The sequence below is a fragment of the Taeniopygia guttata genome, chromosome 21 (assembly GCF_048771995.1).
Source record: "Taeniopygia guttata chromosome 21, bTaeGut7.mat, whole genome shotgun sequence".
NCBI lineage: Eukaryota > Metazoa > Chordata > Aves > Passeriformes > Estrildidae > Taeniopygia > Taeniopygia guttata.
In genome coordinates, this window is record NC_133046.1 from 6,256,593 (window position 1) to 6,269,403 (window position 12,811).

At 50.3% G+C, this 12,811-nt stretch overlaps 1 protein-coding gene across 4 annotated transcripts in view; it reads left to right on the forward strand.

The window, feature by feature from the left end:
* PAX7 (paired box 7) overlaps positions 1–12,811 on the forward strand; it is a 156,568-nt gene that overhangs the window by 87,747 nt on the left and 56,010 nt on the right. For all 4 annotated transcript variants that reach the window (XM_072917399.1, XM_072917398.1, XM_041720411.2 and 1 more), the window contains exons 7-8: positions 9,235–9,400; positions 10,666–10,862. In XM_072917399.1, the coding sequence (XP_072773500.1) occupies positions 9,235–9,400; positions 10,666–10,862 (363 nt within the window). The remainder of the gene's footprint in view (positions 1–9,234; positions 9,401–10,665; positions 10,863–12,811) is intronic.

Genomic DNA, 12,811 nt, shown 5'->3' on the forward strand with positions numbered 1-12,811 from the left:
GGAAGAGATTTTGGTGTTGACCCTGCAGGTTTTTGGGAAGAGATTTTGGCGTTGGTTCTGATGGATTTGGGAGAGTTTGGGGTTGGTTCTGCCACATCTGGTAAGAGATTTTGGTGTTGACTCTGCAGGGTTTCGGGAAGAGAATCTGGGGGAGTTTGGGCTGGTTCTGCAGCATCTGGGAAGAGATTTTGGCGTTGACCCTGCAGGCTGTTGGGAAGAGAGTTTGGAGTTGGCTCTGTGGAATTTGAGGGAAGGAGTTTGGGGCTGGTCCCCACAGTGTGGAAACCCTTTTTTTAAGCCGAGTCTCGGAGAATCCTCCCCAGCAGCAGCTCCCAGCCTTCCTCCTCTCCCTCCTCTCCCTCCCGCAGGGCGGGCCAGGCTGTAACAGGATCCGCGGCCGGGAATTTCGGGGCTGATAAAGCAGGAACCGAGGCAGGTTCCCTTTGATGTGCACCTCGAATTACAGCGAGCTGCTCCAGCCTCGGGATTTCAACCACCAATAAAATGATTTATGAGCATAAAAGGCCCCAGCCACCTTCGAGCTGGGGGAAGGGGAGGGATTGCAAACGTCCTTAGCTGCAGAGGATCTGGTTTTTCTTCTCGGGGTTAGAAATGAGGAAAAATTGGCCTGTTTGGGACATGAGGGGGAAAAGTGGTAAAATGGAGAAATGGAACAATGGAAAAATGGAAAAATGGAAAAAATAAAAGTGGAAAAATGAAAAAGAAGACAAAATGGGAAAATGATAGAATGAAAAAATTTTTAAAAAAAGAAAGAAAGAAAAATGAAAAAAATGAAAAAATGAAAAAATGGAAAAAGGAAACAATGAAAAAAATGAAAAAATGAAAAAATGAAAAAAGGAAAAAAGGAAAAAAGGAAAAAAGGAAAAAAGGAAAAAAGAAAAAAATGAAAAAAAATTAAAAATAAAAAAATTTAAAAAAGAAACATTAAAAATTAAAAAATGAAAAGTATGGGAAAATGAAAGAATGATAAAAATTTAAAAAATAAAAAAATTAAAAATTAAAGAATGAAAAAATTTAAAATTAAAAACTTAAAAAATGGAAAAAAGAAAAATGAAAAAATGGAAAAAGGAAAAAATGAAAAAAGAAACACAAAAAAATGAAAAATGAAAAAATGGAGCAAAGAAAACACAAAGAATAAAAAGCAAAAAAGATCATTATCAATAAATAAAATAATGGAACAATATATCTATAATATATAATAATATATTTACAATATATCATAATATATTATATAATATAATAGTATAGAATATAATAATATATTAAAATAGTTGATTGACAATGTGGCACATACTCGTGCAGCCTCCAGCCAGGCTCGGTGGGAAGCGCTGGGAACTCCTGGGAGCCTCTTTTGGTGCAGGTGGATTTTTCAGGGTTATCATTTCTCATCTGTTTGGCTCCAACAAACACAAAGATCTCGCGCTGGCTCCGTCACCTTCCGGAGCGAAAAAGGCTCAATCTCATCTGGCCGAGTGTGGAAATCAGCCAAAATGTGAAAATCGGGGGGTTTATCCTCAGTTTAACCCCGTGCATGCGCTCTGGGAGGACTGAGATTGGTTGATTTCGATCCCAAAAGCAACAATTTTCCTGGAGTGGCGGGAGGAGCGGAATTAGGAACTGGATTTCCTGGCTGACAATCCTCTCCCTTGGAGTTCATCTTGCCTTTCTTCTCCAGCACTGCGGACCTGTCGAAGCCCACCCTGGGTTGAAGGGTGGCTTCGTGTGGTGGAAAACTTCTCCTCCACCCCGAGCTGCCAAAGAAAGGCTCAGCAGCCTCTGTTGTTCGGTCTCATGGTTGTTTATTGCAAGTTATCGAAAAGATTTTCTTCTGGGGCTGCTGTGGTTTGCTCACAGCTCAGGCAGAGGCACACACACACCCTGACACCCTCTCTGTCCCCTAATTTCTTCTTTTCTCCCTCCACCCAGGGCTGCTGCTGTCTTTTATATGGTACATTACGTGTTACATGGGTACAGTTTTCCCCAATGCCCATTACCTATATTAAATGGTGCTTTTCTATCTTTTATATGTACATTACGTGTTACATGTTTACAGATTTTCCCCAATGCCCATTACCTATATTAAATGGTGCCTTTCTACTCTAAACCAATCTGTGAGTGCCAACATCACCAAGAACACGGAGGTAAGGAAGGAGAAAGAGGGAGGAACAGGGCAGGCCCAAATCCCTCCATCTTAAACCCTCTGACCCCCATGTACAAAACCAAAACCCCCCTGTACAGCACTCAAATATTCTTCCCTCTACTTTGTGACTACTTCTACTATAATATCTAAACTTTTGTGACTTCTTGTTCTTCCTGCAAGGTTGGTAAATCATTCCATGGCTCAAACCCAAAATCACAGCTGTTTCCAGCTGCCTGACAGGGTCTCAAATGCTTCTGAGCTGGGCCCGGAACCTCCAAAAATGTCTGAGGAACATTTTGAGTTCCCACACGGAGCAAAAAGGCTCATCCCCAGGGTGGCTCTACCTGGCTGTAAAAGGATCCAGAGGATCCTTTTATCTCCATGGAAAACAAGGGAATTACAGCGGGGCGGGCAGCAGGATGGGAGGTGCCGCTCTCACACAGGTGGATTTTAATCCTGAACAGATTTGGAGTGTAAATGAGACAAAAATCCCCTCACGCGGGGCATGAAACGGCACAAATCTGTTCTGAGCTTGTTGTGATCACGTAACCAACCCCAGGGCAGCCAAGTGCTCCTGTCCCACCCTGGAACATCTCACTCCACATCTTCCTCCCGGGTGGATTTGCAGTTGGGAAAATAAAAAGACCTTTCCCCACCCTTGGGGAGGTCGGGAATGGCGGGATTGGCTTTGGAATTCCTGGGGTTCTGTTTCTTTTCTCTCTCCGTGCCTGGGTTTGGATCTTGGTGATGGTTTTGCGTCGGGGTTGGGCTTTGATGTGCTGATCTCTGCACTGGGATCTTGATTTTTTTGGGGGTGGGAGCTCTTCCAGCCCCAACCCTTTCCTCTGCAAAGAAAGGTTTAATTCTCTCCTCTTCCTCTACAAATACAAGGTTTATTCCTCTCCTTTTCCTCTGCAAAGACAGGGTTTATTTCTCTCTTTTTCCTCTGCAAGAAGGTTTATTCCTCTCCTTTTCCTCTACAAATACAAGGTTTATTCCTCTCCTTTACCTCTGCAAAGAAAGGTTTAGTCCCTTCCTTTTCCTCTTCAAGGAGGTTCCTTTCTCTCCTTTTCTTCTGCAAAGACAAAGTTTGTTTTTCCCCTCCAAAGAGGGTTTTTTTTTCTCCTTTTCCTCTGCAAAGACAGGGTTTATTTCTCTCTTTTTCCTCTGCAAGAAGGTTTATTCCTCTCCTTTTCCTCTACAAATACAAGGTTTATTCCTCTCCTTTACCTCTGCAAATAAAGGTTTAGTCCCTTCCTTTTCCTCTGCAAATACAAAGTTTATGTCTCTCCTTTTTCCCTGCAAAGAAAAGGTTTCTTTTCTCTTTTCCTCTTCAAGGAGGTTTATTCCTCTCTTTTCCTCTTCAAGGAGGTTCCTTTCTCTCTTTTTCTTCTGCAAAGTTTGTTTCTCTCCTTTTCCCCTTGAAAGAGGTTTTTTTTCCTCCTTTTCCTCTGCAAAGACAGGGTTTATTTCTCTCTTTTTCCTCTGCAAAGATGAGGTTTCTTTTTCTCCTTTTCCTCTGCAAAGACAGAGTTTATTTCTCTCTTTTTCCTCTGCAGAGACAAGGTTTATTTCTCTCTTTTTCCTCTGCAAGGAGAAGGTTTATTCCTCTCCTTTTCCTCTACAAATAAAAGGTTTATTTCTCTCTTTTCCTCTGCAAAGACAAGGTATACGTCTCCTTTTTCCTCTTCAATGAGGTTCCTTTCTCTCTTTTTCTTCTGCAAAGTTTGTTTCTCTCCTTTTCCCCTTGAAATAGGCTTTTTTTCCTCCTTTTCCTCTGCAAAGACAGGGTTTATTTCTCTCTTTTTCCTCTGCAAAGATGAGGTTTCTTTTTCTCCTTTTCCTCTGCAAAGATGAGGTTTCTTTTTCTCCTTTTCCTCTGCAAAGACAGGGTTTATTCCTCTCCCTTTCCTCTACAAATACAAGGTTTATTTCTCTCTTTTCCTCTGCAAAGACAGGGTTTATTTCTTTCTTTTTCCTCTGCAAAGATGAGTTTTCTTTTTCTCCTTTTCCTCTGCAAAGACAAGGTTTATTCCTCTCCTTAAGCACCAGCAATGCCCAGGCTGTGGGATTGGAAGGGAGGGACAGGACAGGACAGAGCAGATCCACAGCCCCAGTTCCAGACTGGAATTTTCACCCCTGCGGGACAAAAAAAGGGCCGGGGGCTCCTCTTTGCATGACCAGGGCACACAGGAGGTTATTTAGGTTATTTCTTTCTTCCTTTGTGCTGCTCCCCGCTCCCAGAACCTTCCACGGCCAGGGCTGGATGAATGCAAAGCGCTCAGGGTCCATTCAGGGCCCTCCCCTCAGCCCTGGCCCAGATTTGGGGGATTTGGGTGCCAGGAGCCGCTGGCCCCGCTGGCCCCGGTGGCTCGGAGCTCAGGGGGTGTGGGGTGACCCATTTCTGTCACCCTGAGGAGGGCTTGGTGCCAAGGACCTGCCAGGGCCCCACAAACCTCCCGGACCTCCTTGGCACCATGGGGGGAACGGGGAGAACGGGGGGGACAGGGGGATCGGGGGATTGGGGGAACAGGGGGAACTGGGGGATTGGGGGATCGGGGGTTTCTGCTGCTCATGATGTCACAACCAGAGGGACATCGGGGCCAGGCCAGGCCAGGCCGGGGTCCTGCCCGAGCCACCACCATGGACCTCGAGAGTGGGGCTTGGTCAGAGCGACCCCAGAGCATCCAAGGAATGGGGAACAGATCCGGGGAACCCCAGAGTGACCCCAGAGTGACCTCAGAGCAACCCAGGAATGGGGAACAGATCCAGAGAACCCCAGAGTGACCCCACAGCAACCCCACAGCAACCCCAGAGCACCCCAGAAATGGGGAACAGATCCAGAGCGACCCCAGAGTGATCCCAGAGCACCCCAGGAATGGGGAACCCCAGAGCAACCCCACAGCAACCCCAGAGTGACCCAGGAATGGGGAACAGATCCAGGGAACCCCAGAGAACCCCAAAGTAACCCCACAAATGGAGAGCAGATCCAGGGAACCCCAGAGTAATCCCAGAACACCCCAGGAATGGAGAACCCCAGAGCGACCCCAGAGCAGCCCCAGAACACCCCAGAAATGGGGAACAGATCCAGGGAACCCCAGAGTGATCCCAGAGTGACCCCACAGCAACCCCAGAGCAACCCAGGAGTGAGGAACAGATCCAGGGAACCCCAGAGAACCCCAAAGCAACCCCACAAATGGAGAGCGGATCCAGGGAACCCCAGAGCATCCCCAGAGTGACCCCAGAGCACCCCAGAGCACCCCAGAAATGGGGAAAAGATCCATGGAACCCCACAGCAACCCCAGAGCGACCCCACAGCAACCCCAGGAATGGGGAACCCCAGAGCAACCCCACAGCAACCCCAGAGTGACCCCACAGCAACCCCAGAACACCCCAGAAATGGGAAACAGATCCAGGGAACCCCAGAGCTACCCCAGAGCGCCCCAGGAATGGGAAACAGATCCAGAGAACCCCAGAGTGATCCCAGAGCACCCCAGAAATGGATCCAGGGAACCCCAGGGAACCCCAGAGCACCCCCACAAATGGGGAACAGATCCAGGGAACCCCAGAGCACCCCCAGAGTTACCCCAGAGCACCCCAGGAATGGGGAACCCCAGAGTGACCCCACAGCAACCCCAGAACACCCAGAAATGGGGAAAAGATCCATGGAACCCCACAGGAACCCCAGAGCAACCCAGGAATGGGAAGCAGATCCAGGGAACCCCAGAGTGATCCCAGAGCACCCCAGGAATGGGGAACAGATCCAGAGAACCCCAGAGCAGCCCCAGAACGACCCCCACAAACGGGGTTTGATCAAACACCCCTCCACAGCACCCCAGAAACGGGGAACAGATCCAGGAACCCCAAACCAACCCCGAGGGAAAGCTCAGGGGACCCTTCCCAGCAGGCACGAAGGGGAGGCAGAACCCCCTGACTGAAAAATTGCCTTTTCCTGTAGGAAAAACACCCAGGGGATCATTTATACGGGGAATCATTTCTCATTTATCATTTTATGGGGAATCATTTATAGGGAACTCAACAGAAAGGTGCCCACTTTGAGACTGGGATCCTGTTTGGGGCTTGTGGGACCACGGATCTGGGGTGGCTGGGAAGGGAGTTTGGGGTTGGCTCTGCAGGATTTGGGGAAGGGATTTGGGGGTTTTTCCAGCAGGATTTGGGGATTTTGCAGTTGGTTCTGCAGGATTTGGGGAAGGGATTTTGGTTTTTTTCCAGCAGGATTTGGGGAGTTTGCAATTGGTTCTGCAGAATATGGGGAAGGAATTTTGGGGTTGGCTCTGCACCATTTGGAGAAGGGAATTTAGGGTTGGTTCTGCACGATTTGGAGAAGGGAGTTTGGGGTTGGCTCCACAGAATTTGGGGAAGGGATTTTGGGTTTTTTCCAGCAGGATTTGGGGAGTTTGCAGTTGGTTCTGCAGAATTTGGGGAAGGAATTTTGGGGTTGGCTCTGCAGTGTCTGGGGAAGGGAGTTTGGGGTTTTTCTGCAGGATTTGAGAAGGAATTTTGGGGTTGGCTCTGCACCATTTGGAGAAGGGAGTTTGGGCTTGGTTCTGCAGAATTTGGGGTTGGCTTCACAGGATTTGGGAAGGGATTTTGGGGTTTGTTCTGCAGGATTTTGGGAAGGGAGTTTGGAGTTGGCTCTGCTGAATTTGAGGAAGGAATTTTGGGGTTTTTTTTCAGCAGGATTTGGGAAGGGAGTTTGCAGTTGGTTCTGCAGAATATGGGGAAGAAATTTTGGGGTTGGCTCTGCAGTGTCTGGGGAAGGGATTTTGGGGTTTGTTCTGCAGGATTTTGGGAAGGGAGTTTGGAGTTGGCTCTGCCGGATTTGAGGAAGGAATTTTGGGGTTGGCTCTGCAGTCTCTGGGGAAGGGAGTTTGGGGTTTTTTCTGCAGGATTTGGAGAAGGGAGTTTGGGGTTGGCTCCACAGAATTAGGGAAGGAAATTTGGGTTTTTTTTCAGTAGGATTTGGGAAGGGATTTTGGGGTTTCTTTCAGCAGGATTTGGGAAGGGAGTTTGCAGTTGGTTCTGCAGAATTTGGGGAAGGAATTTTGGGGTTGGCTCTGCACCATTTGGAGAAGGGAGTTTGGGGTTTTTTCTGCAGGATTTGGGGAAGGAATTTTGGGGTTGGCTCTGCACCATTTGGAGAAGGGAGTTTGGGGTTTTTTCTGCAGGATTTGGACAAGGGAGTTTGGGGTTGGCTCCACAGAATTGGGGAAGGAAATTTGGGGGTTTTTCAGTAGGATTTGGGAAGGGATTTGGGGTTTTTTTTCAGCAGGATTTGGGAAGGGAATTTGCAGTTGGTTCTGCAGAATATGGGGAAGGGAGTTTGGGGTTGTCTCTACAGTGTCTGGGGAAGGGAGTTTGGGGTTTTTCTGCAGGATTTGAGAAGGAATTTTGGGGTTGGCTCTGCACCATTTGGAGAAGGGAGTTTGGGGTTGGTTCTGCAGAATTTGGGGTTGGCTTCACAGGATTTGGGGAAGGGATTTTGGGGTTTCTTTCAGCAGGATTTGGGAAGGGAGTTTGCAGTTGGTTCTGCAGAATTTGGAGAAGGGAGTTTGGGGTTGGCTCCACAGAATTTGGGGAAGGAAATTTGGGGATTTTTCAGCAGGATTTGGGAAGGGAGTTTGGGGTTTGTTCTGCAGGATTTTGGGAAGGGAGTTTGGAGTTGGCTCTGCCGAATTTGAGGAAGGAATTTTGGGGTTTTTTTCAGCAGGATTTGGGAAGGGAGTTTGCAGTTTGTTCTGCAGAATTTGGGGAAGGAATTTTGGGGTTGGCTCTGCAGTGTCTGGGGAAGGGAGTTTGGGCTTTTCCTGCAGAATTTGGGAAGGGATTTGGGTTTTTTTCAGCACCATTTGGAGAAGGGAGTTTGGGGGTTTTTTTTGTCAGCCCAGCTCCTGCTCTGAGGCTGAGCAGCTTGGGAACCTGACCGAGGGGGGAGTTTCCCCCACTCCTGCTTTTTGCTCCGTTTTTTTTCCCACTGCTGTGAAATTCAATCGTGTTTTGCAGCTCTCGAGGCCTCCCAAAGCCCAGCAGCTGCTTGAAAGTTTATCCTCGTGAAGCCCAAACAGAACCAGCCTGAGAACCCTCTGTGGGGACATGGAGCAAAGCCAGCCCGGGAGACAGCTTGGGCAGCCTTTTCACCCTGCAGAAAGGAGATTTCCCCCAGTGAAACACTTAGGAATCGCTTTTTTACCCTGCAGAAAGGAGATTTCCCTCAGTGAAACACTTGGGAATTACTTTTTGCCCTACAGAAATAGGATTTTCCCCAGTAAAACACTCCTGAATCGCTTTTTACCCTGCAGAAAGGAGATTTTCCCCAGTAAAACACTTGGGAATCTCTTTTTACCCTTCAGAAAGGAGATTTCCCCTTTTGGGGCTTTTCCTGTCCCCCAGGAGTGGCTGGCACTGCCCAGGTGTCACTTTTGGTGCTTTTCCTGTCCCCCAGGTGTGACTGGCATTGCTCGGGTGCCACCACACGCTGTTCTCTGTCCCCCAGGTGTGGCTGGCACTGCCCAGGTGTCACTTTTGGTGCTTTTCCTGTCCCCCAGGTGTGGCTGGCACTGCCCAGGTGTCACTTGTGTGGTTTTTCCTGTCCCCCAGGTGTGGCTGGCACTACCCAGGTGTCACTTTTGGTGCTTTTCCTGTCCCCCAGGTGTGGCTGGCACTACCCAGGTGTCACCCACAACGTGTTTTCTGTCCCCCAGGTGTGACTGGCATTGCTCAGGTGCCACCACACGCTGTTCTCTGTCCCCCAGGTGTGGCTGGTACTGCCCAGGTGTCACTTTTGGTGCTTTTCCTGTCCCCCAGGTGTGACTGGCATTGCTCAGGTGCCACCACATGCTGTTCTCTGTCCCCCAGGTGTGGCTGGCACTGCCCAGGTGTCACTTGTGGTGCTTTTCCTGTCCCCCAGGTGTGACTGGCACTGCCCAGGTGTCACCCAGAGGGTGTTTCCTGTCCCAGAGGTGTGGCTGGCACTGCCCAGAGGGTGTTTCCTGTCCCCCAGGTGTGTCTGGCACTGCCCAGGTGTCACCCCGCGCTGTTCTCTGTCCCCCCAGGTGTGGTTCAGCAACCGGCGGGCGCGCTGGCGCAAGCAGGCCGGTGCCAACCAGCTGGCGGCCTTCAACCACCTCCTGCCGGGGGGCTTCCCGCCCGCGGGCATGCCCGCGCTGCCCCCGTACCAGCTGCCCGACTCCTCCTACCCCAGCACCACCATCTCCCAAGGTGAGCCCCGCTGCCCTCCCCCGCCTCCCCTCCCCTCCCCTCAGCACTTTGGGGTCCCCACAACCATCCCGGGATTCCCGGCTGGGCACCCCAGGGCGGTGGGGAGGCTCTGGTGGTCTTTGTTTAGTTGGGAAAATTGGGTTTTTTCCTCCCTTTTCTCCTCTATCCCTTCTGCTGAGCGCTGTGGGTGGAGTTTTGGATGTGCAGCACATCCCAGTGAATTGGGGTTTGTGTGGGATTTACCTCGCTGTGGGTAAATCTCCGTTCTGGGGTTCGGCAGCAGGAATATTCCAGCAGAAGGAATATTGTTAATTAATTACCTTGTAAATTGGGGGTTTTGTGGGTGACCCTTCACTTGTGGGTAAATCTCCATTCCAGGGTTCAGCAGCGAGAATATTCCAGCAGAAGGAATATTGTTAATTAGTTAACTTGTAAATTGGGGGTTTTGTGGGTGCCCCTTCATTGTGGGTAAATCTCCGTTCTGGGGTTCAGCAGCAGGAATATTCCAGTGGAAGGAATATTGTTCATTCCAGCTGCCTGGAATTCATGGCCTTTTTTGGGGTGGAGAATCAAGGATTTCACAGCTTTTTTTGGGGAGGAAAACCCTGGAGGTGTCCCCGGTGTGTCCCCGGACTTTCCCAGGGGTGTCCCGAGAGTGTCCTGGGGGTTTCCCAGGGGTGTCCAAGGGGTGTCCTGGGTGTATCCCAGAGGTTTCCCGGGTGTGTCCGAGGGGTGTCCCAGTTGTGTCCCGGGGGTTTCCCGGAGGTTTCCCGGGTGTGTCCCAGGAGTGTCCCGGGAAAGTTCCAGAGGTTTCCTGGGTGTGTCCGAGGGGTGTCCCGGGTGTGTCCCTGGAGGTGTCCCCGGTGTGTCCCAGGGCTTTCCCAGGGGTGTCCCGAGAGTGTCCTTGGGGGTTTCCCAGGGGTGTCCCGGGAATGTCCCGGGTGTATCCCGGAGGTTTCCCGGGTGTGTCCGAGGGATTTCCTGGGTGTGTCCCGGGTGTGTCCTGGGGATTTCCCGGGGGTGTCCCAGGGGTGTCCCAGGGGTGTCCCGGTTGTGTCCCGGGGATGTTCCATAGGTTTCCCGGGTGTGTCCGAGGGATTTCCCGGGTGTGTCCCTGGGGTTTCCCGGAGGTTTCCCGGGTGTGTCCGAGGGGTGTCCCGGGGATTTCCCGGAGGTTTCCCGGTTGTGTCCCAGGGGTTTCCCGGGTGTGTCCCAGGTGTGTCCCGGGGTGACCCCAGCCCGTTGGTGTCCCTGTGTCCCCGCAGACGGCAGCAGCACCGTGCACCGGCCGCAGCCGCTGCCGCCCTCCACCATGCACCAGGGCGGCCTGGCCGCCGCCGCCGCCGACTCCGGCTCTGCCTACGGCGCCCGGCACAGCTTCTCCAGCTACTCCGAGAGCTTCATGAACGCCGCAGCCCCCGCCAACCACATGAACCCCGTCAGCAACGGCCTCTCCCCGCAGGTAGGGACCCCTCGCCGGCCTTTGTTGAGGTTGGGTTGGGTTGGGGTTGGGGTTGTGGTTGTTGTTGTGGTGGTTGTTGTTGTCAGGAATTCCTGCGGGGACAGCAATTAGTTCATTGCTTAATGAGCATCAGCTCTGAGCTCAGCGCTGGTCATTCCCACCGCCAGGTTGAGGTGAGGGGATCCCCAAAACGTGGAGAACCCCAAAAACCATCCTGGAGCACGGGGACCTCTCTGGCGCTGGGTGCGAGCCCAAGGACCGCACACCTGAGGGACTCCGCAGCTCATTTAGGCACAACCTGGAGCTCCTCCAGGCCTGGCTGGAGCACGGAGCTGAGCTCAGAGATGGAGATTTGGGGTTGAATTTGGGGAAACTCGTGCGGACCATCCTGCTGAGCCGTGCGGGAGGAAAGGAGTTCCCAAGCTCGCCTTGGTTTCGGAGTGGAACTCAAAATGAGCAGCCAGGACTTGTCCTTCTCCTCAGGGACACCAAATCCCGTTTTTTCCACTCCCATGGGATGTGGAGTTGCGTGAAGGGCAGCAGCTGGTTCAGGGGGATCAGGACTTTTAGGACGGGAAACCAAAATAATTTGGAAAGAGGAGGAGGAGGAGCGAGGTGGGCACCTGGAATGGAAAAGCTGCAGAGGTTTGGGGAGGAGCCCGGCCAGGGACACCGGGGCTGTTGGGGCTGAGGTGAGGAAAAAACTCGGAGTGTCGGTGCAAAAAGGGAAAATTCCCAGCTGCCCTGGAAGGCTACAAACCCCCCACGTCCGGATGGGAATGGGAAATATTCAAATATTTACTGGCATGGGGCAGAATGGGGAAATAATGAAATATCGACTGGCATGGAGCTGGATGGGGAAATATTAAAATATTGACTGGCATAGAGCTGGATGGGGAAATATTGAAATATTTACTGGCATGGGGCTGGATGGGGAAATATCAAAATATTGACTGGCATGGGGCAGAATGGGGAAATATTGAAATACTGACTGGCACGGAGCTGGATGGGAAAATACCGAAATGTGATTGGCATGGGGCAGAATGGGGAAATATTAAAATATTAACTGGCACAGAGCTGGATGGAAAAATATTCAGATATTTACTGTCACAGAGCTGGATGAGAATATACTGAAATATTGACTGGCAGGGGGCTGGATAGAAAAATATTAAAATATTAACTGGCACAGAGCTGGATGAGAAAATATTAAAATATTGGCTGGCACAGGGCTGGATGGGAAAATACCAAAATATTGACTGGGATGGGGTTGGATGGGAAAATACTGAAATGTGACTGGCACAGGGTTGGATGGAAAATATTAAAATATTGACTGGCATGGGGCTTGATGAGAAAATACTGAAATACTGGCTGGTATGGAGCTGGATGGGGAAATATTAAAATATCGACTGGCACAGAGCTGGATGGAAAAGTATTGAAATATTGACTGGCATGTGGCTGGATGGGAAAATACTGAAATATTGGCTGATGCAGGGCTGGATGGGAAAATATTGAAATGTGAGTGGCACAGGGTTGGATGGGAAAATACCAAAATATTGACTGGCATGGAGCTGGATGGGAAAATACTGAAATATGATTGGCACAGGGTTGGATGGAAAATATTAAAATATTGACTGGCACAGGGCTTGATGAGAAAATACTGAAATACTGGCTGGTATGGGGCTGGGTGGGGAAATATTAAAATATCGACTGGCACAGAGCTGGATGGAAAAGTATTGAAATATTGACTGGCATGTGGCTGGATGGGGAAATACTGAAATAGTGACTGGTGCAGGGATGGATGGGAAAATATTGAAATGTGAGTGGCACAGGGTTGGATGGGAAAATATTAAAATATTGACTGGCATGGAGCTGGATGGGAAAATACTGAAATGTGACTGGCACGGGGCAGAATGGGGAAATATTAAAATATTAAGTGGCACAGAGCTGGA